This window comes from Pangasianodon hypophthalmus, chromosome 11 (assembly GCF_027358585.1).
Source record: "Pangasianodon hypophthalmus isolate fPanHyp1 chromosome 11, fPanHyp1.pri, whole genome shotgun sequence".
In the NCBI taxonomy this organism is placed as follows: Eukaryota; Metazoa; Chordata; class Actinopteri; order Siluriformes; family Pangasiidae; genus Pangasianodon; species Pangasianodon hypophthalmus.
In genome coordinates this window covers 14,205,803-14,230,477 of record NC_069720.1, presented here as the reverse complement: position 1 = coordinate 14,230,477, position 24,675 = coordinate 14,205,803, and the positions used below count along the sequence as shown (strand labels likewise).

General features: G+C 38.2%; 2 protein-coding genes across 3 annotated transcripts in view; both read left to right on the top strand.

Annotated features, from left to right (window-relative positions):
* Positions 1-1,840: 1,840 nt before the first annotated feature.
* Positions 1,841-16,465, top strand: uhrf1 (ubiquitin-like with PHD and ring finger domains 1). Its single transcript, XM_034308945.2, has 17 exons — positions 1,841-2,337; positions 4,225-4,387; positions 5,348-5,599; positions 5,777-5,928; positions 6,533-6,748; positions 6,927-7,042; positions 7,207-7,393; positions 7,529-7,652; positions 10,764-10,871; positions 10,953-11,057; positions 11,620-11,726; positions 12,464-12,626; positions 13,228-13,365; positions 13,470-13,587; positions 14,167-14,324; positions 14,558-14,656; positions 15,241-16,465. Exons 2-17 carry the CDS (start codon positions 4,235-4,237, stop codon positions 15,385-15,387), a joined length of 2,343 nt encoding a protein of 780 aa, XP_034164836.2. The 5' UTR covers positions 1,841-2,337; positions 4,225-4,234; the 3' UTR covers positions 15,388-16,465.
* A 4,430-nt stretch (positions 16,466-20,895) lies between these two features.
* Positions 20,896-24,675, top strand: part of kdm4b (lysine (K)-specific demethylase 4B) — a 63,034-nt gene continuing 59,254 nt past the window's right edge. For both annotated transcript variants that reach the window (XM_053237915.1, XM_053237914.1), the window contains exon 1: positions 20,896-21,066. The gene's annotated coding sequence lies outside the window, so the exon portion shown is untranslated. The remainder of the gene's footprint in view (positions 21,067-24,675) is intronic.

The window sequence follows — 24,675 nt, the reverse complement described above, 5'->3', positions numbered from 1 at the left end:
CCCTGCAGTCTGGACCTCAACGCGATAGAACACCTTTGGGATGAATTAGAGCAGAGCCAGACCTGCTCGTCCAACATCAGTGCCTGACCTCACAAATACTCTTCTAGAAGAATGGTCAAAAATTCCCATAAACACACTCCTAAACCTTGTGGAAAGCCTTCCCAGAAGAGTTGAAGCTGTTATAGCTGCAAAGGGTGGGCCAACTCCATATTAAACCCTACGGATTAAGAATAGGATGTCATTAAAGTTCATGTGCATGTAAAGGCAGATGTCCCAAAACTTTTGCCAATATAGTGTATAACATATTTTAGCATGTTATTGTTACTTTTGACTTTTAGGTGGCGCTGGCATGAAATTTGTTGCATAGCCTCAGGTCATGGTCCTGAAGATACCTACCAAGTTTTGTGTCAGTGTGCAAAATCGTTGCTGAGATACAACCTCAATTCCTGTTTGGCGGCTTTGCCGTCAGATTCGTTGGCCCATTACGGGCAAACCCTTTAGACTATTCAAAATTCTTTTGATAATTTGTGAGGCTTACTCTGAAGATGATCAGTGCCAAATTTATTGATGATTGGACAAAATTTGTTGGAGGAGTAGTGAAAAAACTGTTCTTGACAAAATCCAAGATGGCTGATGTTCCAAATTTCACAGCTTTTTACCACACGGTTCTATGGGCTCCCACAGACACCCTAGCCAGAAGAAGAAGAAGAAGAAGAAGAAGAAGAAGAAGAAAATATAGAATAATAACAATAGGGTGCCTACACACCTTTGGTGCTTTGCCCATTAATAAGAAATTGTAGAATAACAATACAGTGCCTATGCACCTTTGGTGCTTGGCCCCCAATAATAACAAAAATAGTAAAGTAAGTTTAAAACAATGTATAAAAGTAAAAAGGTATAAAAGGTAAAGTATAGTGTCCTATTTTGTTTAATGTCTGCACACTGTTTTGTATGACTTAGATATTAATGGATATGTTATATACATTTATACTACAGTCCTGTTCTTGAATCTGATTGGTTGGAAGGTGTTGATTACTTTTCTATAATAGCAGCTCTGAAAGTAGTTCCAGCTGCAAGGCAAACTACAGCTTTACATTAATGTGATTGTTCTAATATGTTATCATTTCCTATAGTAACAGCTCATTCAATGGGACTTGTATGTACACTTCACATAATCTAAGACAAATAATAAATTAATAAATACATGAGGTGTTATTTAATAAAGAAAAGTGTATAACAAAACAAAACAACAAAAAGTGCCACACAGTTTGAGGTATTACAATATACATATGAAATATGAAAAGTCCTTGAACAAGGTCTAAACAAAGACTGAACCCTAAACAAAAATGAATCAATTACAAGTAGTTGTTTATTACCAATGAGTTTGACATTTTTACTAACATTTAATTATTTAAATGTTAACATGTTAAATGGTGTTAATATTGGTTACTGTTAAGTAAAATATTGTATTACTACAGTCATGATTTTAGGCCCACTCAACTATCATTCGCGAAAAAGTTAGGTTGTGTGTAAATATATGTTAAGAATAAATTATGTAAACATATAAATTGTTTGAAATACATTGAGATACAACTGCTTTCGCCATTTTGATTATATTTATGACAGACATTCTCCCGCCAATCACCACAAAGGACAAACACGCCATTCTGCGTTAGGATTGGCCAGTAGGCCTCACGCGCAGTGCCACGATTGGATCGTTGAAGCCGTGAGTATGACCTACAGGCCAATCCGAGCATAGAAGGCGGGGTTTGCTGGAATATGGGAGTGGGGGGAGGAGGGGGGATTGTCAGTATTCCGGGGGTTTAATGCTGGTTTTGCTAGTTTAGTTTAGTTTACGGCTTTCCCTTAAATGTTTTCTTAAAAAAAATAATTGGCAGACATTGTCTCTTTCGTTGTCTGATATGATAACATTTAAAACACTAAAAATGCTTTTTAAAGACCATAACGAGGTTTATGTCCATAAAAAGTCGTTACATTAGCATAATCTCGCGATATGTAACCTAACGTAGGCACGTGCTGCCGCGAGAGCTCGATTTCGCGCGCTGAGCCGAAAGCTCCGGTCAGAGAAGTGATTGACGGGTGTGTAAGCCAATCTGTGAGTGGATTTCAGCCCACAGGAACCAATAGAAACGCGACATCGCCTGCCGCAGGAGGGGAAAACACGTTGTTGAACGAATTTTTTTTATTGAATCGCTGTACGAGGTTTTATGTAGTGCAGGTTTAAGAGTCAAAAGAGTTTTTGTATTTCAGTCTGACGCTTGTTTGCTGAATTATAACCTGTTGCTTTCTTGTTTTCGAGAGGACGTAAAGACAGAGGTAATTGTGAACATCTTATTTTGGGGCTCTTTTTTAGTTAGAAGGTTCTCATTGTAACTTTGTCGCCCGGCTTTATTCTTGGAAATGTAATTTACAGTTAGATGATACTTTTAGCTGTACCTGAGATTAAATAACTTGTTGCTGTAGTTTAATCTGAATGAATTGAGTTGAGTTTCTTTCACAAGCCTCACATTTTGTTCTTGTACTGAACTCAACTTAAAACTCCGGCAAATTGAGTAATTTTGAGTAAGAGGGTAAGTTCATCTACTTCAATAGTAATTAAAATAACAGTTAACTGGGTTGTTTTTTAGTTTTTTATTAACGCTTAATTGTAAATATATTCAGGTTTGGTGAATAGCGTTAAATGTAGCTTAGCTCGGCTAATGCCAATCCTGCAGCTTTGGTTAATTAACTTTCTGTTTGTGCCTGTGCTGTATTTAAACCAAAAAGAAAACTCTTTAACCAGAATGTTATTGTAATTCATATTTCCGCATACAGCTAACTTAGCATGGCTAAGCATTATGGTTGAACAATGACTAAAACAACAAAGGCGACTTTAAGCCAACTTGTGCAGATCAGAAGAGCATTTCTCTAAACGCTTCATAACTCTTATTTATATGAATTACGACGTGTATAATTTCTGAAGGATATTATTATTATTATTTTTTGACTATTACTAATAACCTGCATTACACTAGCAGGCTTTAGTGCAGGAGGTTGTGCCAATCCGGGAGTGTTTATATCTGTCATACAGTGGCTGACCAGCAGGGGGCGCCGGAGCGCATTTCCGCCCTCACATTAACGGATGGAGTTCATCAATGGAAAAGCTTCATTTCCACTTAAAAACGCAAAACTCCACCCTGAAACACATTAAATAGACTCATATTCGAATATCTGTGACGTGTTTAGTGATACTTGTGTTAATTTATTAGTTAAGGCTTTATTTTCATTAATCCTGTGAGAAGTTTGCTGGTGTGTTGCTCTGACGTCATAGGGAGGACATTGTTATTGCTAGTGCAGTAATGTCTTTTAAATCGTTTACATTTTTCTCTCCTATTAAAAGAAATCTGACCGTTATACCTTGTAAAAATAATTTCCATCAACGTTCATCGTCAGTGTAGCTATACAGCGCAGTCTGACGATGCTGACTCTAGTTCAAGCAGTCTATGAGATGACAAGCGTGATGGTGTTTTCAGCACAAAAGCTGAAGATTTGCAAGCTGGTCGGTTTGATCAGTGTGTACAGATGAGAAAGTGAGCAAGCTGGACAGGCTAAAGGACTAAAGCACCGCTGCATCACTCTCCTAGGGTAGAGATGAAGCAAAAGCTAAATCTCACTGGTCCACTGTCAGCAGGTAGTCGATTGGCATTGTGGGTAATGTAGGACACCATAGCCAGAGCGAAACTTTGCACAGTGAAGTTTACAATTAATTTTAGACGCCACACATTATAAAGACTAGAATGCAAGTCATTCAGGGTGGATTTTTTCCCCCCCTTTGCCAAAACCTCACCTTTTGACCCTTAGAGAAGGAAATTTTATTGATATCTGTAAGACAGTAAAATATCATAAATATGTGAACAGTTTCACAATACATGGTGTATGAATGATGATATTTCGGTTTGCTAACAGTGTCTGTATATCAGTGAAGTCACTTATAAACTACACTTTTAATTATTTTTATGGTAAATTGATTAGCAAGTCATAAATTTTATCGTTTTTTGACGTTGGTGTGAGGTGCAGCGGCGATGGTAGTAGGAACTTTGGCTACTATTGTAAATAGTTCTGCGAATGTTTCAGCTGTATATGACACGTTTTCATGATAAGAGTTAAGCTGCAGTATGCAATGAATTTACATCTTTGTCTTATCTGACTGTCGTGTCGATGTAGGGCTGCTGCAATGTGGATCCAGGTGCGCACTATGGACGGTAAAGAGACCCACAGGGTCGACTCCCTGTCCAAACTCACTAAAGTGGATGAGCTGAGGCTGCGAATCATGGAGCTCTTCAACGTTGAGCCTGAGAGACAGAGGCTCTTCTACAGAGGCAAACAGGTTGGATAAAAAGACATATACATGTGTCAAGATGCATGTTGTGAGGTTTAGTGTTGCAAAAAATGTGTACAAGCATGATGGAAAATATGGGAAATGTATTTATGCAGTCAGTTAAATGTCATGGGCACTAAAGCATTTGATAGGGTGGATCACTTCCTCTTTCTCCCCCCTCCACCTCCATCCCCCATCATTTCTTGATTCGTTGCTTTTTATAAACATGTGCTGCTGTAACAGATCCATATCAGTTTTATTCACCGAACACTACCCTACACTCCTCCCCTAAATGGTGTGTCAGAAGGCTGAACATTATGTGGATAATGATGTAGAATTTTAAATTTAAATCTGTAAATGCAGGCCATCGCTGATGTTTATGTAGCTGTACAAAGGGTTTCGTGTATCAAGCCGTTCCGACACAATAACCGTTCCTCCTTTTATAGAGTGTGGTTTCTTTTGTCCTAATTGATTGGCTAGTCTTGTATCTCTTTATTTATAGACATATATTTTAGATTTCTTTCTTTCAAGTCATTACTGTGAAATGATTGAGTTTCAGGATTTTCATAATAAATAAGTGATTTAAACCCGGTAGCGTAATTTGTGTATAAAATTGCACTTATACGATTTGAAGTTGATCAATTGATGTTCCTCAGTGAGTTTAGTTGCATAAATGTAAACAACCTCAGGAGCTCTCATAGGATAAAAACCTTTTTTCCTTGAACAACACATTTCTTCGCTCCTGCGAAAGATTTCCAAATTAATTTGTTTGTGTCCAGTGTATTAGATGCAAGTATATGAAATTCTCTATGAAGTTATTTACAGACCTGATTTTTGTATAATTGTCAGTTAGCAAAAAGCAAATGTTTAAAAACTGCAGTTTTTATTTTATTGAACCATTAAAAATGATCGATTTTTGATCCTTCTAGCATTTAAAGCAGCATCTTTAACTCTTCTACTGTGTTATAGATGGAGGATGGCCACACTATTTTCGACTACAATGTGGGCCTGAATGACATTGTTCAGCTACTCGTGAGACAGGCGCTTCCTGCAGTCTCTTTGCCCAAAGACAAGGAGGCCGAGCTGTCAGACTCTGACTCGGGCTGCGGTTCAGGTCAGAGCGAGTCGGATAAGAGCTCCACTCACGGAGAGTGTGAGGGTCAGAGCGCTGGAACCTCAGCCCAGAGTGACCTCATCGACCCGGGCTTTGGCCTCTATAAGGTAAAGAGTGCTGTGAACCCCTCGCTATTTCACTGCTTACATCTTACATCTTGCACTACACTCAAAGCGAACTGTTTATTACTTGGTACAGGTTTTGGAGTACAAGTTTTGTTTGTTGTACTGTACATTATATTTCCAGTATTCTTTCATAATGTTTTCTTATTAACTGTCTTGTAGATAAATGAGTTTGTAGACGCCAGAGACCTGAATATGGGAGCTTGGTTTGAGGCTCAGATCTTAAACGTGACAAAAACTCCCAAACCCGCAGAAGGTGAAGGCATGGAAACGGATGGAGAGGACGAGATCCGCTACCACATCAAATACGAAGAGTAAGCTTATTCCCTACACATTTCCACCTCACTGTGCGATTACCACGCCAAGATGGAAAATATACCCAAGCTGAATTATTTACTGACAGATTTGAAGAATTCACAAATATAATAGCAGTAGAAGAATTTTTCTTTCTTGATTATCATCTAGAATAATCTTCAGAAAGTAAACATTTGGTTGTATATTTTGATAAAAATGTACATGGAAATGCTTTGCCATTTTGCCCAGGAAAACAATCAGTACAAATAAAAACAATTTGGAAAGATTTTGAATGATGTTTAAAAAAAAAAAAAAAAAAAAAAAAAAAAAAAAAAAAAAAAGAAGTCATAGCTGGACAGGAGCGCCGTGTGATATTCTGACATGTAAGACAAAAAGGATGAATTAAAAGGTTTTAAAACTTCCTGGGTGCATATGGGAGAATTAATTATTACCTCTTTATGCTTTTTTACACTAAGTGCAGCTGGACATATGGTATAACTTGTATGAAGTAAACAATCTGACACTGAAGCACACATTTCTGGTCAGCTGTTTCTTTTGTAATCTCCTCTTCTGACCTTCCTTGGTGTAGTGAGCACATACAAACTGCATTTGCCTGTCCCACAGTTACCCGGAGAACGGAGTGGTGCAGCTCCAGGGGAAGGATGTGCGCCCACGCGCCCGCACCATCTACCAGTGGCACCAGCTGGAGGAGGGCATGGTGGTCATGGTGAACTACAACCCTGACGAGCCCAAAGAGCGTGGTTACTGGTACGATGCTCAGATCCAGAGGAAGAGGGAGACACGCACCCAGAGAGAGATTTTTGGCAAAATACTGCTTGGGTAGGTGCAGCTGTGACATAACACACCAATGTCAGCTTGTAAAAGATTTTTAAACGTTGCAGTGGATTTTTAACACCGTGCGTAGGGGTGCTAAGACTAGGGCTTGTGTGTGTGTATACAGAGACGGATGTATATAGATTTATTTTGAGATTGCATACTGATAGCGATTGTATCACAGGGATGCTGGTGACTCTCTGAATGACTGCCGGATCTTGTTTGTGAATGAAATCTACAAAATCGAAGAGGCTGGAAGCTCTGAGGGTCCCGCAGCCGCTTCTGACAGCCCCCTGAAGAGTAAGTTGCTCATTGTTCAGTATTTCACTCGCGTTAATACATCACTAAAAGGTGCAATCAAATGGCATTAAATTGTATGACCTGTTCCTTTAAATCAAGCCACAAACATAAATGTATGTGAATGTGAACTTGATGCGTTTGTCTTTTTGTGTGTGTGTGTTCAGGATCCAACGGGCCAGAGTGTAAACACTGTAAGGATGACCCCAAGAAAAACTGCCGCTGGTGTAACTGCCGTGTGTGTGGGGTGAAGCAGGACCCGGACAAACAGCTGCTGTGCGATGAGTGTGACATGGCCTTCCACACATACTGCCTCAACCCACCTCTCACCACCATCCCAACTGATGAGGACTGGTGAGGAGCTTGAGAACAGCATATCTAACAAGTGAAATAAGCTAAGCTGAGTAGTGCAAGAGTGTCTGTGGTATAGGTCAGATTTGAAGGAGGGATTTGATATTGATATTCTTATGCTCTTTGTCTCGTGTGCAGGTACTGCCCCGAGTGTCGGAATGACGCGAGTGAGGTTGTCCTGGCTGGAGAGAAGCTGAAGGAAAGCAAGAAGAAAGCAAAGATGGCGTCTGCCAGCTCGTCCAGCCAGAGAGATTGGGGCAAAGTATGTGTTCATGCTTTACCACATTCTGTCTTTTTAGTATAAGGTTTGCATCCATTCTGTAGGATAAAAGTGCCCATTAAAACTTTGTGTGAATATATAAAATGCAATAAAATACACACACACAAATAACAATTGTGTGGTCCTCACCAAGTTCTATAAACAAACAAACAAAAAAAAAAACCTGACAGATTTCAGTATGTAGTAATTTCTTCCAAAAAGTATACCAACATTCAGAATTCAGAAAACCTGCTGGGGAAAAGAAATAAGTACACCCTACAATTAGTAACATGTAGAGCCACCTTTAGCAACAATAACTCGAAGTAAAAGTTTTCTGTAGTAATCTCGTTTTGGAGAAATGTTGTCCCGCTCTTATTTACAACATTGCTTCAGTTCATTAATGTTTGAGGGCATTTGTTTATACACAGTTCTCTTAAGATCCTTCCACAGCATCTCAATGGGGTTGAGGTCCGGACTTTGACTTGGCCCTTCCAAATTTTGGCCTAGCTTAAGCTCCTGGAGAGGAGACATTTGTCTCAAGAATAGGTGTAAAGAATCTGGTCTAAAGTGGTGTTTGTTGTTGTCTCAGTGACTGCAAGTTTCCCATGTCCTGTGACTGCAATACAAGCCCAAATCACCCTTCCCCCACCATGCTTGACAGTTGGTGTGAGGTGTTTGTGGTGAGGTGCTGTGTTTGGTTTTTGCCAAAATGGCGCTGTGCATGATGACCAGACATCTCCACCTTGGTCTCATCAGTTCAAAGGATATGGTTACAGACCTTTTGTGGTTTGTTAAGATGCAATTTGGCCATCATAAACATAAACATTTAACGTGCTTACAGAGGCCTGTACATCACATTATGTAGCTTTTGGGTTTTGCTTTATCTCTCTGAGCATTAAATGGTCTGACCCTGGACTGAATATGCTGGGGCGCCCACTCCTGGGAAGATTGGCAACTGTCTTGAAGGCTATCCATTTGTAACCAATCCTTCTCACTTTAGAATGGTGAATTTCAAATTGATTGGAGATGGCCTTATAACCCTTTCCAGATTGATGAGCAGCAACAATTGCTTCTCTGAGGTCATGGCTGATGTTCTTTCTCCTTGGCATGATGTAGACACACCCCTGAGTGTGCCAGAACACCAATGTGCCAAAAGTTCTGTTTTTATAGAGGTAGACATGCTTCTTGATTAACTAATCTTGTGAAGTTCATTAGTAACACCTGGCTGCTAATTACTCTCTTAACGGTTGTGGAAGTAGGAAGGGTGTGCTTATTTTTTCCCACCATGTTTGAGTGTTCTTTTACTTGCAGAAATGACTTCATATTGAACTCTGTTGTGTTTTTTTTGTTGTTACCTGAGGTTATTTGTTTGTTTATAATAGTTGGTGAGAGCCACAAAATTATTATTTAGGGCCTGATAAATAAACATAGAATAGAAGGAAGGTCCCCCCCCCCCCCCCCCCCCCCCCCCAATGCTGTGTTTGTGTGTGTGTATGTGCATGTACCTACACACATACATACACTCACCAGTCTGCTTTAACCTGTACACCTGTTTATTCGTGCACTTATCCAATCAGCCAATCATGTGGCAAAAGCACAACACAAAAATCATGCAGATACAGGTCAAGAGCTTCACTGAGATCACTGTGACATTAACCGTGGAATGGTTGTTTGTGCCAGGTGGGCTGGTTTGAGTGTTTTAGAAACTGCTGATCTCCTGGGACTTTCACACACAGCAGTCTCTAGAGTTTACACAGAATGGTGCAAAAAAATAAAAACACTGAATTAGCAACAGTTCTGTGGATGGAAACACCTTGTTAAGAGAGGTCAGAGGAAAAGCCTGAGTGTGAGACATGAATACACACTGGATGGGACGCTGGTCTATCATTCACACACTCATTCAATAGCCAATCCACCTACCTGCATGTTTTTTTGGGAGCTGGGAGGAAACTGAAGAACACAGAGGAAACCTGCAGGTTTGAGGAGAGAGATCAGAGGAAAATGGCAGGAGGAAATGGATTGGTTTGAGCTTCCATGAAGGTTATAGTAATTCATATAATCACTCTTTACAAACATGGTGAGCCGAAAAGCATCTCGGAACACACAACATATCGAACCTTGAGGTGGATGGGCTACAACAGCAGAAGACCACATCAGATTCCTCTCCTTTCAGCCAAAAACAAGAATCTGAGCCTGTCATGGTCACAGACTCACTGAAACTGGACAGTTGAACACCAGAAAAAGACCAAGCCACAGTTAAAGTTACAGAGATCACACTTTTTCTCCATTCAGATGTGTGATGTGAAAGTTGAAGCTCTTGACTTGTATCTGCATGATTTTATGCATTGTACTGCTGCCACATGATTGGCTGATTGGATCACTGCATAGATGGCATAGGAACATCTGGCATCTTTACACCTTTATTGACCTAAAGAATGCAAGAATATTACTACTGTAATATAAAAAAAATCACACGAGGTTGTGCTGTTGTTGATTTTCATATAAGATTTGACTATAACTTTGTTATACCACCTCAATTTAATGCTCACAATTTTTTCACTTATTAAAGAATGTCATGTCATACTTTTTGACCATTTATAGTGAGTTTGTGTGTATATGTGTATAATATATAATATATGAATAGTTTGACTATATACTGTTGTGGAACATCCACAAAACAAGTTATAAACGCTGTGAATTAGCTGTTAATATTGAAGCAATAACGTATTAGAATAAGCACATTAATATAAACACATGATTTGGACCATCATTAAATCTGCGGTTGTAGAAGAGTGATCAGTGCCTTCTGACCAGTTAAAATTGAGAATTCAACAGCACTGTGTTGTAAATATTAATCTATAAGCTTCCAGGTCTTACTGTAATTATTTGCTTATGGGATCAAGACAGTTCAGCCTATTCAGACAAAATGTCTTTTCTCTGGGGTTAAAAAAAAAAAAAAAAATTCTTGATTTAAAAATCCTGTTTAGTGCAGGGGTACTTGAACATTTTCACCATCTATAGATGTCATGCTGGGTTTCATGCCCTGTCTTGAATTATAATATCATTAACTGGAATCTTTTTAAATCTCCGTTTTGCTCTTGTGTATGTGTTCAGGGTATGGCGTGTGTGGGCCGCACCAAACAGTGTACCATCGTTCCCTCCAACCATTACGGGCCTGTGCCAGGAGTCCCTGTGGGTACCCTCTGGAAGTTTAGAGTGCAGGTGAGCTGGCCATGCATCTTACAACTTTAATTAATCTGTTTCTTAATATAAGCTTCTAAAAATGTGCTTCTTGCACACCAGGTGAGTGAGTCTGGAGTCCACAGGCCTCACGTTGCAGGGATCCATGGCCGAAGCAACGACGGTGCTTATTCTCTCGTGCTGGCTGGAGGCTATGAGGACGACGTGGTATGTTGGGATTGTTGTTAGGCGGCGTTAATGAAACAGATTTGGATATAGTGGTGCTTAGTGTGGTGCTGGGACTTTTTGTCCCAAGATAACCAATTTTGTTTTAACTACTAGCACTGCACGATAATGGTTAAAGTTATCATGATTGAGACTCAATATTGAATTCAGGATTATTTATTGCAGTATTATTTAGCCAGTTCACATGCAACGTTTATTTGTATTTATTCATTTTATCACCTTAAATCAGAAGAGCAGATATAATTTCATTGGAATTAATATGAAATTTTAGGTAATGTTATTATCTTATATTCTAAAAATGAACAAAAATTGACAGTATTCTACAGTTCTCTGTAACCAAATTTTTGCAGACATATGAATGGCAAGCTTGTGTTGTTCATGCCCTTAAACCAACACCTGATGTTAACTGACTAAATTCAGTTATGCTTGTCAATATTTTAGTTAACTGTTTTAATTTAGAGCCAAAAATCATAATCATAGCCCTACTTTAACCCTGTTTAATGAGAGATAAATATGATTGATTTATTTTTGTCTTGTCGTTTAGGATGATGGTAACGAGTTTACATACACGGGCTCCGGTGGTCGGGATCTCTCTGGTAACAAGCGAACTGCCGAACAATCCTGCGATCAGAAACTCACCAATATGAACAGGTTGGTATCGGCTAATAATGGACGAGTGCATGGTGAAGGCATAGACATAGCATGACTTTATTATTATTTTTAAAATGGATCCTAGTAGGCAAAGTGTCCATTTAACTGCAGTTTCTGGTTCTGGTATAGTCTGTTAGTCTTGCATTTCTGCATTACCTCTTTCTTTCTTTCTTTCTTATTTTAATTAATTATGCAGTGCACTGTGATATTATAGTTTGTTTTTAATGATTTAGTCTTAGCTAGTTGATTGCTGATTGTTGAAAGTTTATGCAAATGAGGCTTCCCCTAATTAAATATGCCTAAATTTTCAGTTAACATATCTAGTCATTGGCTGATGGACCATTCATCTAGAAACTGAGATTTTGTTCTGAATATAGCAAAAAATATTTTGAGAAAAATGGTTTTAAGAATATACAGTGTGATTTCATGTGTTTTTACATTAGCGAGTGGGTGGAGATAAAGCCTTCTTCAAAGTCACTAACTTTCAGATGAAGCAATTAGACATGTCTTAGCAAATAGAGAAACATTATTTGTTTTATTTTTTTATTTTACTGTACAGCGTGACCCGTAGGTCCTGCATTGTAGGGTTATTGTGTGTGTGTGTGTGTGTGTGTGTGTGTGTGTGTTTATATATGCAAACCCATTGAAAAATCTGTCAAATTATTGATGTGATGTGCTGGACTTGGACTGCTGTGCTCTCTTACCTCCTGTTCTTACTAATGGTGTTATTGTCGCAGGGCGCTGGCTTTGAACTGCAACGCGCCGGTGAACGAGAAGGATGGCGCCGAGGCAAAGGACTGGAAGGCGGGGAAGCCTGTGAGGGTGGTGCGCAGTTCTAAAGGCCGCAAGCACAGCAAATACTGCCCAGAAGATGGGAACAGATATGATGGCATTTACAAGGTGTGTGAGATAGCATGCACGGTAAAAGCACTGAAAGAGTGCATGTGCTATTAAAATGCATCAAAATGCAAAGAAAAATTGTAAGGGAGTGGAAAATGATATAAAGCTTGTTTGGTTCTTTAGGTATCTTGACAGGCTGTACAAGCATATATGCCTGTTTTCAGGAACAAAATATTTTCTTACTGTGGTTCAGAATGTTACCTTGATAGCATTTTATTCAATTATGTAAAATATTAAATGTTAAACACATTTAAACTCATTTAGAAAATAAAAATTCTGCCCTTGTATGCTTTATTGGCTGTCTGAGCCTTAGTTTTGTGTATCTGAAAGAAAGTGCACTTGTCTATAGACCTTGTGTCTCAGCAGAGAAAAAATGTAAAACAGTTCAGAATAAAAAGCTTGTGGTTTAATATGTATGAAAATCAGTTAATTTCTGACATGCTAAATAACTTTAGTTAGACTCTGATATTGTAGTCAGTTGTTTTTAATTGAGGAAGGCAAAAATGATTATGATTAAAATGCCATTAACATCTTTTCTAGGGCTGCACCATTAACTGTCTGTTGTTCCTCTTGTTGTTGTTGTTGTTGTTGTTGTTACCAGGTGGTGAAGTACTGGCCAGAGAAGGGCAAGTCAGGATTCCTAGTGTGGAGATACCTGCTCAAAAGGAATGACGATGAACCTGCCCCGTGGACCCGGGATGGCAAAGAACGCATTAAAAAGCTTGGCCTCACCATGCAGGTAATGCAGCTGTAGCTGGGTATATAGCTGTGTTCCCTGTCCTGTGTATGGGCTAACAAGAGCAGTTGAATGTTGTTAACTGCATGTTCGGCTATGCTCTGCAGTATCCTGAAGGTTATCTGGAAGCAGTGGCAGCAAAGGAGAAGGAAAAGGAGAATAAGAACGAGGACGAGGTGGCTGAAACGCCTACCAAGGGCAAGAGGAAGCGGAAATCTCAGGCAGGCAAGTGCAACTTCTTCAACTTCCTTTATAACTGATACTGGTACTTTCTGAGCACTGGATGTGTTGTACATGTGTTTTTCTGAAGGCCGTCTGCTGTACCATGTGACTGGATTTTTTTCATGTAACACTGAAAATGATAGCTGCCCTGTAATTAGTTATTTTTAGGATTTTTGTAGTTGTGATCAATATTAAATAGCTTCAGTGCTGTTTTAGTGGTAATTTAGTAGTGTATTTTTAGTGGTGTTTCTAAGTATTTAGTATTTTTAAGCAAACAGAATATAGGTTGTATATCTTAAAGAACTAATAAAATAGTTTAGTTTTTATATATTCTCTGATTTTTTTCAATTGTTGTCTATCCTAAACTATAGAGATAAATTCAACCCACACACTTTTTGCATGTTTGGAATTTTTTCAAATAAAACAGCCCTAAAATGTTTTTGTACAGTACTCATCACATCAGCATGATCTGATTGCTCATGCTTGCCAAATGCCAAGCATGAGCAATCAGAGTAATGACAAATTTGCTGTTGGTTTACTGTCACATTGTCTAATTTCATACTGTCTCTGTGTCTAATTTAGTTGAGGATGAGGAGAAAACTTCACCACCTAAGAGCACATCCAAGAAGGTCAAAGTGGAGGCCTACAAGCTGACCAAGGAGCAGAAGGCCCTGATTAAGGAAGACGAGCTCAACAAGAAACTTTGGGATGAGGCCATGGAGTCTTTAAGTCTAGGACCAGTATGTACAATGTTTAATTTCTGATAGCTAGATCCAATTTGTCCAGCTTGCAGAAAATTTCTTATTCATTGAGAGTTACCAAAACCTGCACAGAGGTTTATCGAATGTAGCACTGCAGTTAAAATAAATAAATAAATAAATAAAAATAAACACACAATTGTTTTACTGCGAAATTGCAATTGTCTGCCCAGTCAGTGAACCCAGTTCACTAACTAACCATTCTGTTCTTGCAGAGATTCATAAACAAGGTGGAGGAAGTTTTCCTGTGTATCTGCTGCCAAGAAGTTGTTTACCAGCCCATCACCACAGAGTGCCAGCACAATGTCTGCAGGGTGAGACTGAGAGTATCATGTAACGTTTTCAGAAAAAGCACATTAATTTAAATGAGGGATGCACTGTGCTAAGTGTCAGATATTCAACTGTTATTTACCTGAAACATTAGATTGGAATAATATCATCTTTCTGATCTGATCCTCCAGTGCATGTCATGAGTGCAAAACAGATCTTGCATCATATGTGATGCTGCATGGTGGGTTCAGGATCTCTGCTCTGTATCTGATCTTTCTGATGCATATTTAGAGCTCTGAAATGTCAGCCCAAAAAAAACACATACTGATTTGTTAACAGAGATAAGACAAGACATGCATTGTAAAGGTAGAGGTGAACGATGTGCTAAAAACGATCATGTCCAATATGTACCACGATATTTAGGTTTGACAAAGTGCCAGCAAAATGGTGCTCAAAATTATGGTTTACATGATATCCATTAAAATTTCAGCACATAACTGATTGGCTGTTAAAACCTAGTTCTCTCTCTTCCTCCCCCAACCTATGAATCATGATACAGACGTGTAGCATAGAATTGTCATGATATGTTTGTCACATAGTCCTGTTTCGTTTGTGTTTCTTTTTATAGGAATGTCTCCAGCGGTCCTTCAAAGCAGAGGTATACTCCTGCCCCGCCTGCCGTCACGATCTAGGAAAGAACTACCAGATGACGGTGAACAAAGCTCTACAAGCCATCCTGACCCAGCTGTTCCCCGGCTACAGCAGCGGCCGATGATGACCGTCTGTTACGACAAAACATGCCGAGGAACTAGTAAGGGCAGTGCTGCGCATCGAGACTGAATTAAACACCACGATAAAAGTCACCTTTCAAATTATTGAACAAGTCGTGAGCTAATCAGGGCGTAGGGTCTCCCGTAACCCGTTAAATTTGTTTGGTCCGATTCTTAGCAGGGCTGAACTTCGTAACCTGCTCTCTTTTATTTAGCCCATCAGGTAGATCTTCCCCTCCCAATACACACCTTATATTAACAGACCTCTTATAATAGCTTTGTAGAGATGTTTTTAGGTGTAGGAGCTTCCCGTTATGAAATGTATTTTCTGAATTACTCTGCACCAGCACATCTTTTTGAAAAACCTTCCGCTACGCACAACTGCACTATTTGCTTCTAGCAAAAATCCTTTTTTTAATTTTTTTTGGCCAGGGATAAGTGGACATATTTTGATAGCAGGTATGTAGGCATGCACTGGCATCAGGATCCTTTTAAAACATTTGATTCAGATCAGATTTTTGTCTAACAGCCGTGTATCTTGACACCCCCTAGAAAGTATTCCTTCATGGGTGATTTAACTAAAAGCTAATCAGTTCTATTATATTAAAAATATGCATAAAATGAGCTTGTTATCCCTTAACTTTGTCTTGGCTTTGCTTTCTAACTACTGTATGTGCTTAGAAATTCCACTTTATTATTTTTGCTTTTGTTTTATTCCCGTTATGCAATCCGGTTATCCCTCGTTCTCCCACCATGGACTTCAGAAGGAAACCGTCAGACTGTTAATTCTCCGAACAAATGATCACCAAGTGCACCTCCTGTTCAGTGAATATTTAATGACATATCTCAAAGTTCTTCACTTTGTTCTTATCACACAATATTTGATAAATAAACGCCTAAGGCCAGAGAGTTTTGTTATACCTCAATAATTTCTAATATTGCATTGACTGGAAATGTATATTCTGAAATTGAAATTGTATATTTTTTAGCACTTGTATTTAGCAATTTTATGTAGTTTTAGGTGCTGTTTTTTTCTTGCACTGTGTTGAGTGCGATATTTTTCAATAAACCTTATTCCTTTTATATGGAAAAATTTGTCTATTTTTCTTGCCCTTCCTTGCTTGAAGTGAGGTATAAAGCACTTGGTGTGCTGTTGTAGGAAAATAATCAATGACTGGGTAGTTTGATGCAGCTCTATACAGAAGGGTTACTGTTACCACCTAAAAGTTTTCCTATAACAGTATGTTCTGAAGTGTTTTTCATTTTTTTTTTTGCCAACACTAACAATTTATAAATGGACCAATTGGATTGAAGTGATGAACTGACAATGTTATTTCGAGGTTCATGTAGAATGATGGCAACTTTAGTTATTTTGCATTCCTGCAAATTCCAATTCTGTGGCCTTGGGGTTATTTGGTATTTGAATACTAAATCTGAAAGGCTCCAGGATTTCATTACATGAAGTGTACACACTGTTCAGGTGCAAATGTAGATCAACAGAGCACTGGTGTCAGTTTGCTTTTGTTTTGCACGGGAGATACAAGGCATTGTTTGGGTGGTTGTGGTTCATTTTTAGCACAGCAGTGCGTTGTGTGGGTGGGGGTTGTGGTGTGTTTTTTTTTTTTTTTTTTTTTTTTTTTTTTTAAAAAACAAAAAAAACCCCACTGTACTCTTATTTTACACACCCACCTTGTTACACCACGTTGTAGGTATACAGTTAGAGACTACAGCTCACTCAGTGTGTAGCATTGCTGCTCCACAGCTCCAGCGTTCTCCAGGATCCCCTGAGCTCCAATTATTGTCTGTGTGGAATTTCATATTTTCTCCCTGTGTTTCATGTGGGTTTCTTTCGGATTCTCCAGCTTCCTCCGTGCTCTGTGATGAACTGGTGTCCCATCTGGGGTGAGTTCTCCTGCCTCATGCCTGGTGTTCCTCAGGATCCATTGTGACCCTGACCAGGATGAAGCTCAATATGACTGAAACTCCTAAAAATGAAACTTTATTATTTTTTCTTCAACATAAACCATGTTTCTTCAACATAAACCGTGTTAACCCATCTCCTGCAACAGTCCTCTCTTTTTTATACGAGGTTTCTTTGCTGACAGGCTGCATTTTACTCTTAAATACATAACAGGTATGGGTTTTTAGCATAGAGTCATCAAATACCCAAAATGTAGTTAACTAGCTTTCATAATAATTGCACGAGGACTTTAAGAATATTCTAATGAATCGCTTAAATGTATGTTGTAATTAATCATTTACTTTCAGGGTTGCATTAAAAAAAAATACAGAAAGAAAATAAGGCAAATGGGAGGCTTTACATTGCTGTTCCATTTTAAATAGAAGGAATATGGGTTTGTGTGACATCATATTTGGTTGTCAGATATCCCATATCTTATATGGAGCATACTAGTAAGTTCATCAAGCTGCCTTTCAAATATTTCCATAGCTTTAAATTTAGATATAAAAAAGCATTGTATTTATAAACCAGAGTCCTAAATCTTGGATTTTGGATTTATTTTTTTCCCCCAATAGGAGTCTTTTATTTATCATCTCTATGGTGTTAAAACCCATTTAATTGCCATTCCCTTTCCTCTCATCACCATGAGGATATTTTTAATTTGGTCCCTATCATCATTCAGCTCTCTGGTGTATCCTTCCCCTAGGACTGGTGCTAAAACCACAGCCAGAGTATTGTCACATTATGTGAAATCTCTAATTAGTTTTGCTTGTATTATTTCAGCAGCTGGGTGAGGATAAGCTATGGTGTGGAGGATGGGGGTAGTGGCCAGAAGGTTGTAGGTTCAAATCCCAGCAGTGTCAGAAAGCCACATTTGGGCTCAACTGTTCTGTGATTGGATTTGCAGAAAAATAAATGTAATATGAAGAGCACTATATTGAGAAAAGAGCCTGGCATTTTGTACACAAAACCGAGTTTTGCTTTCGCTTTGCATCATCTCACTACTGCAATCTGGGATCCTGTGGCTGCAATAACAGATGGCCGGAGGAAGCTCCATACGTACGGGAAAGAGTGTGGGTGTGTCTCAAATCGACCGGATGGAGCTGTGGCCATCTCTAGGGTGTCTTACCATGGAACTGATAAGTGCACTATCATTTGTTTCATGTGCCTTTATATACCACAGTTCAAATCTGATTGATCAGAAGGTGTTGATTAATTTCCTATAACAGCAGCTCGGACAGTAGTGCCATCTGTAATTCATATCACATTCATATCATCTGTAATTAATGCACTTGTAACGCTTTATTGTTTCTATAGTAACAGCTCATTGACAGAGGCTTGTATGGCAGACGTTCTGCATTATCTAAGGCTAATAAATTGTATTTTTATGTGTTGTTATTTTTAACGAAGAAAACCATATAATCATTGTAATGGTGACGCTTTCTGTAAGGAGGCGTTTATTTAACATGTATGGAAGGAGTCTCCAGTGTCAGCACTTTATTCTAATGGTCTCTGTGTCGCACCATGGGAAAGTCTTCGGGATAGAGGCGTTTGTGCTTTCTGGGTTCTTTGTAATAGGCCAAGCTGTATTTCTTTTCGTCTTATTAACTTCAGGAAAGAGAAAAAAGAGAGACTATTAAGGGAATGGCTGTTTATAATGTAAGTGATAAGTAAGGAATAATTGACAACAGGCCATTGAATTATTGGAAAAATAATGCACACCTGAGGTGGTAATACACAAATTACCTTAGTGGTTACACCTCAGGAGTGTATTATTTTTCTGATAATTCAACAGCCCGTTGTCAATTATTCCGCTTATACCACAGTGAGCACACCTCAAGACATTGTTCAGATGTTTTATTTCAAGATATTTGTCAGGTTTTTGACCTTAAAATGCTCTTGTGTAGAAATAATCTCTTACGCATCCCATTTCAAACCTCTGTTGCTAAACATCATTTTAGAACTAGTGACGGAGCCTTGAGCTATTGATATGTGGTTATTGGAGAGAGAGAGAGAGAGAGAGAGAGAGAAAACATGAGATCTGTTGTTCTCATAGTGGGTATTTAAAGTGTTTGTCCTCTCTCTCTCTGCCATTTCCACAGAGGTATATAAATACAGAAGTATTTTTGGATTTAAGCCAATTGTTAAACACATTTACTGCCCAAGCTGTTGTTTTTTTTGGGAGTTTCCTTCATGTTTTTCAAGCCTCAAGCCTGTCTAGCTGTTCATCACTGATTGTTTTATGTCGTTTGCCGTTGCCTTTAATGTTTGCTTTCCTTTGTATTGTTTTTCATCTGGAATGTCCAATACAGCTGTCGCCCAACTGTTGAAATTTTCATGCTCTCTATAAAATATTAAAAGTTATTTCTGGAAAACTGAAATTGTCTGTCATTTTGTTCGTTGTTAGATCAGTGTGCTGTGGTGGACAGTAGAGTAACGTTTCCCTTATTTCAGTTGAACCTGGTGAAGTGATATGGAACTGCAATGTGGTCAAGACCTGCCTGGAACTACTTCAGCCGTGCATTAACTGAAAAAGAACCGCACGCCTCAGAACGTCTGTCAACCAATCAGAATCAAGTATTCAACAACGCCATGGTGTAACAGGAACTAATTTATCTCGCAGACATTCTACAACATCAACTACAAGCATGAGCAGTTAAAACACACACACACATGTTCATTAGTAAATCAAAGATTGTAATCTTGTCAAATTGATGTCATATAAGAGGAATAAAACACTGGTGTGGAAAATAATCAGCTTTGGGGTGGTAACAATAACGTCTCGGGGGCCACATCACCGCACCCTGTCCTGGATTATTTTCTTATAACAGCACACCACTGTTTTATTCATTCCTTTTATCCACTTATAAGATATTCGAAAAAGAATATTTAGCTAGAATTTGGAAATGTATGTATGTATGTATGTAAAGTTTAAACATGATTATGTCTACAACCACCAGTTTAACTGAATAACTAGCAATTTACTTGATTTCTATTGCTGCGAATGGTGTCACGTGATACACCAGCATTGTTTAAAAAACAGCAAAATTATGTAAATAAACGTAGTTAAAAATGTAATAATTATATTCAGATAAAGTCTAGACTTTTTCTCTTGTTGAATTTAGCTGTTTATCTATCATAAAACAACTAGTGAAAGCTTTTAAAATGTAGCTTAGCTTCCTGCTAGTTACCACCATTTCGGAGTTGCCATAGAAACGACTGATTTTTGCATTGGAGATAAACAAGTTAAAGTAGCCTTTCTGAGCTCTCAGTTTCTATTGATCTTAACTTGGACATGAGAGATAACTAGTGACATATAAAGCCAGTTTTGTGCAATCACAACTGTTACTTTTCCTTAGGACAGAACCCACTACACTTTATCAATTACTTTCGCTGCACAAAAACCGACTCACTTAGAGTCGATTTAAGACTCACCCTATGTGTGTACGTGTTTTCCGTGCTCCTTAGACGGCACAAACGACCGCTACATGATTGGCTTAACGCGGCGTCAATTAAACAAATCGCCCAATAAGAATCTCGTTTTTGTGTCCGCATGAAAGGTACGCGTGTGCTTGAACCAATCAGGAAGCGCGGACATTCTGCAGCACGGAGAGAGGCCCAGTTTTAGCGATGGAGCACTAATCGAGCGTTTAGCTGGACGGAAAAAGGGATAAAGCCAAACAAACGAGAATTGGATAAAGGAGCATAAAGACAAGAGCAGGAGGTAATATTTTATTAAATTGCTTCTTAACAGATTATATAGCGTTTGAAAGCGATAGGGGAGGGTGTCGTAGGCGGAAATATTGCAGGGCTGTTGTCGGTCGGACATGTTGACTTTTTTTTTTTTATTATTATGGAGGAATGGACGGGTGTCAAAAGCAGTTAAAACTGGGGAACTTGAGCATCCTTGTTAATCTCAGGCTGGTTATTTAACTCAGGGCAGATGTGGAATCATCTGCAGGAAGCCTCTTGAGTGTAGTGGTCAGATGAGCAGTGGTAGAGTTGTGCATATTTACGGCCTGCTAGTGATCCTATTCGTACACAAAGAGCCATTTAACGCTGCATGTATAAGCTTACAGCTGGGTGACATCATATAGACACTACACACTGAGCCGCACGTGCATGAAACACACTGGAAACGTCGGCAGTGTTCAAGTGTTTGGTGTAGAAATACTTTCTCTAATCTAAGCCAGCATGCATGCATTTTATTTGCACTTGTTTGCCTGGGTGTTATGTAGATTAGATAGTGCAAGCAAAAAGGCCCTGAACACCACCAGCTTCTGCTTCTGCTTATTCACTACCCTGCATTTTTACCTCCATATTAAAAATCACTATTATTTTGTTTATAACAGCAAAGGTATTTAAAAATAGTTTTAAAAAATCCAAATCTAACCTCTCCTCCTGATCAGTATTAATAATATTGAAAGAAAAATAATTCTCATGCATGATAGCAGGTGTGTGTTGACAGGTGAGAGATGGAGGGGTGTTATGGTTTGAAATGTTCACAGTATAATGACCTAATCTGACAATGTTTTTTTTTTTTTTTTGGGTATAACGCACAAGTCGATGGTGAAAATTAAAGTGGGACTTTATTACAAAAAGTCTCCTTGATATATATATCCTTGCATATATAACCAAGAGCAAAGGGTAACACACACTGTGATTAAAAATGTGAAGCTGTGACACTGTAACAGCCCTAGACACCACAAACACCCCATTTTTCCCCATTAGATTTGTAAACTTTTATTATAACCTTGTTACTGTTAATCTTCAGTAACAAGGGGAAATAAAAGGTTGCAGATCTAATCAAACATCAAAATCAAACATCATCATTGAAGTGTAAGGAGAATTTAGAAAGGCTTCCTTGAATATGCTTATTATACAAATTAAATTATAATTATTTTGACATTTTGTCCCAGAATGCAATCTCTTTACCATTAGTTATTGATTTAATATTTTCATTTTTAAAGTAGAGCTGCAGATAGTATGGAAAGTTGAATACCCCTGTAGAGTAGACCCATGCTGAATTCTTCAATCTGATTGGTTAATCAGTTGATTAATGTGGATTCATTTTCTTTAACAGCAGCTCTGACAGTAGTTCCAGCTCTCATTCAATCCCACATTTATATTAATTCACTTGATATAATTAAAAGGTACTGTTGTTTAACAAGGAAGAATCAGTGGAGATGTTTAGTTAACATTTATGGAAGGAGTCTCCAGTGTTAGTGCTTTGTAACAGTCCGTAAGATTGACCACAGGAGAGTCTTCAGGACAGAGGACATTATGCTTTTTGGTTTAATTGGATCGTGACATGATATTTTTTTTGTCTTATGAACTTCAAGAGAGAAAAAGGAAGCTGGTGAGGGAACGATGGGTTATAGTTGCTGTAATATAAATGATAACTTCACAAATTGTGTTTGGGAACACAATTTAATTTTAAGTATAGATAACAAATAATTTAGATCCAGACTAAATTTCTACACGGACACTAACATCACTGTTTACATTTGTCTTTGGTGTATAGATGAAATGTGTTTCTTTCTCCAAATATATTTGACGTAGAGCGTTTGTGAGGTGCCAGTATCATGTTTGGTTTCTAAAGCAACCACTAGAGTTTGATTTTTAATTTTTTTTTGTCGCCTTTTTCATTTGGTTTGTTTGGTATCACAGTGATGGTCAGGAATTTAATAAGGTCCTTTGATAGACACTTTCTTTGTTCTCATTAAGTTTGTTTTACCTTTGTAGGTCATGCAAGTGCACTTTATAATATTACAATATTTATTATATACACTATAATAAACTACTGGGTTATAATATACCAATATTGCCCATAGGGTAAGATCAATAAAGCAGTTTTTATCATAGTTGCTCAGGTACAGAAAGGCTGAGTGAGCAGGAACGAAGTCACTGATGTATCAGATGGGTTATTCTGTTTGGTACTTTGTAGACGAAACATCACCTCGACCACCTATAGTTCTGCCTAAACTGGACAGAACAAACTGTCAGGAAAGAAATTAAGAAATCGCTTAACTGAAAATGCCAACTTAAAAAAAAAAAAAATGTTCACAGTCTAAATTAACTTCAGCATAGAAACTCTGACTAATAATAAGAAACTCATTATAAAAGAGCTGCTAGGGCGTTTAAAATGTCGTCTGCTCACAGTTTTATCACTGATAGATTCCAGATCTGATTTGTAAAAACGTATCGCGAACGGTTCATTTACAGTTCAAATGTCGTTCGGTGAGAATTTTAGCTGAACACGTAGTTATATTTAATAGAATAATAGACAAGGACGTCATAAACCTTGATAAAATGTTAGGCAGCTGTTGTGATGTGGGGGAGGAAAAAAAAAAACGCCTCATGGACGTGTGTGTGTGTGTGTGTGTGTGTGTGTGTGTGTGTGTGTGTACCTAGATAATATTGGTACACTCTCAGACATCTGCTGATGTGTTTATTCAGTTGAATTTGAAATGAGCAGAAATGGTATATAAAATGTCAGTGACCTTTGCCTTGGATAGCAAATTTTGTGCTCTGAAGCTCAAGGTTATTTTTTTCCTTGAAGGTCAATGGGTTCATAAAGGAAAAGATGACTATATATATATATGACTACAGTATTTCGTGAAATATAGTTTTGCTAAAAACTGCCAGCAGGACAGCAGAGTTGCATCTACAAATGAAACTTTAGGGAAAAAAAAAAAAAAAAATGATGATATTTAATGTCTAATTCAAAACAGTTAACATCATATCAGCTGCTTCCAGAGTTAAAAAAAACCAAAAATCTTGATAACATGATATCTCAGAAGAGTGTATTGCAGCATATTTTTTGCAACACAGTATCGCCGTTATATCAGCATATCACCTTTGCGTGTGGGATGAGATTATAAAAGCATAAACGCACCTTACCAATAAACTGGGTCGTTCTCGTGAATTAAACTTGTGATCACAACTTGTTTGAAAATCCAGTGCTGTTAGAGTTCATTATTGACTTGTTTTAGAATCGTAAGTGGCTGTTTGTAGGGCTGTGTCTGAGCAGTTAGAGGCCCTAAGTGACAGCTTTCTCAGAGCCTCCACCAACACCTCTCTTATTATTTTATACGCAAATATAAACAGCATTAAAACTTCATTATCTTGGACGAGTCAACAGGCTACTGTTGTCATAACTAGTAGTAACGAACTTACAACTCGACATGTTAGCCTCCTACTCTAGATACTTCACTAGCTATGTATCTACTAACTTTTTTTTTTAGTTATTGGTAACAGATTTCATTTTGGTTGAGTTTTATCTGATCAAAACTAGCTTTGAGCAATGAATTAGAAATATAATAGAATAGTT

Excerpts from the sequence above, each read along its gene's own strand:
- uhrf1 (XM_034308945.2), top strand. The coding sequence starts at position 4,235 with ATGTGGATCCAGGTGCGCACTATGGACGGTAAAGAGACCCACAGGGTC. Across the intron at positions 5,929-6,532 it reads TACCACATCAAATACGAAGA|TTACCCGGAGAACGGAGTGG; the intron begins GTAAGCTTATTC and ends CCTGTCCCACAG. Across the intron at positions 6,749-6,926 it reads TTTGGCAAAATACTGCTTGG|GGATGCTGGTGACTCTCTGA; the intron begins GTAGGTGCAGCT and ends ATTGTATCACAG.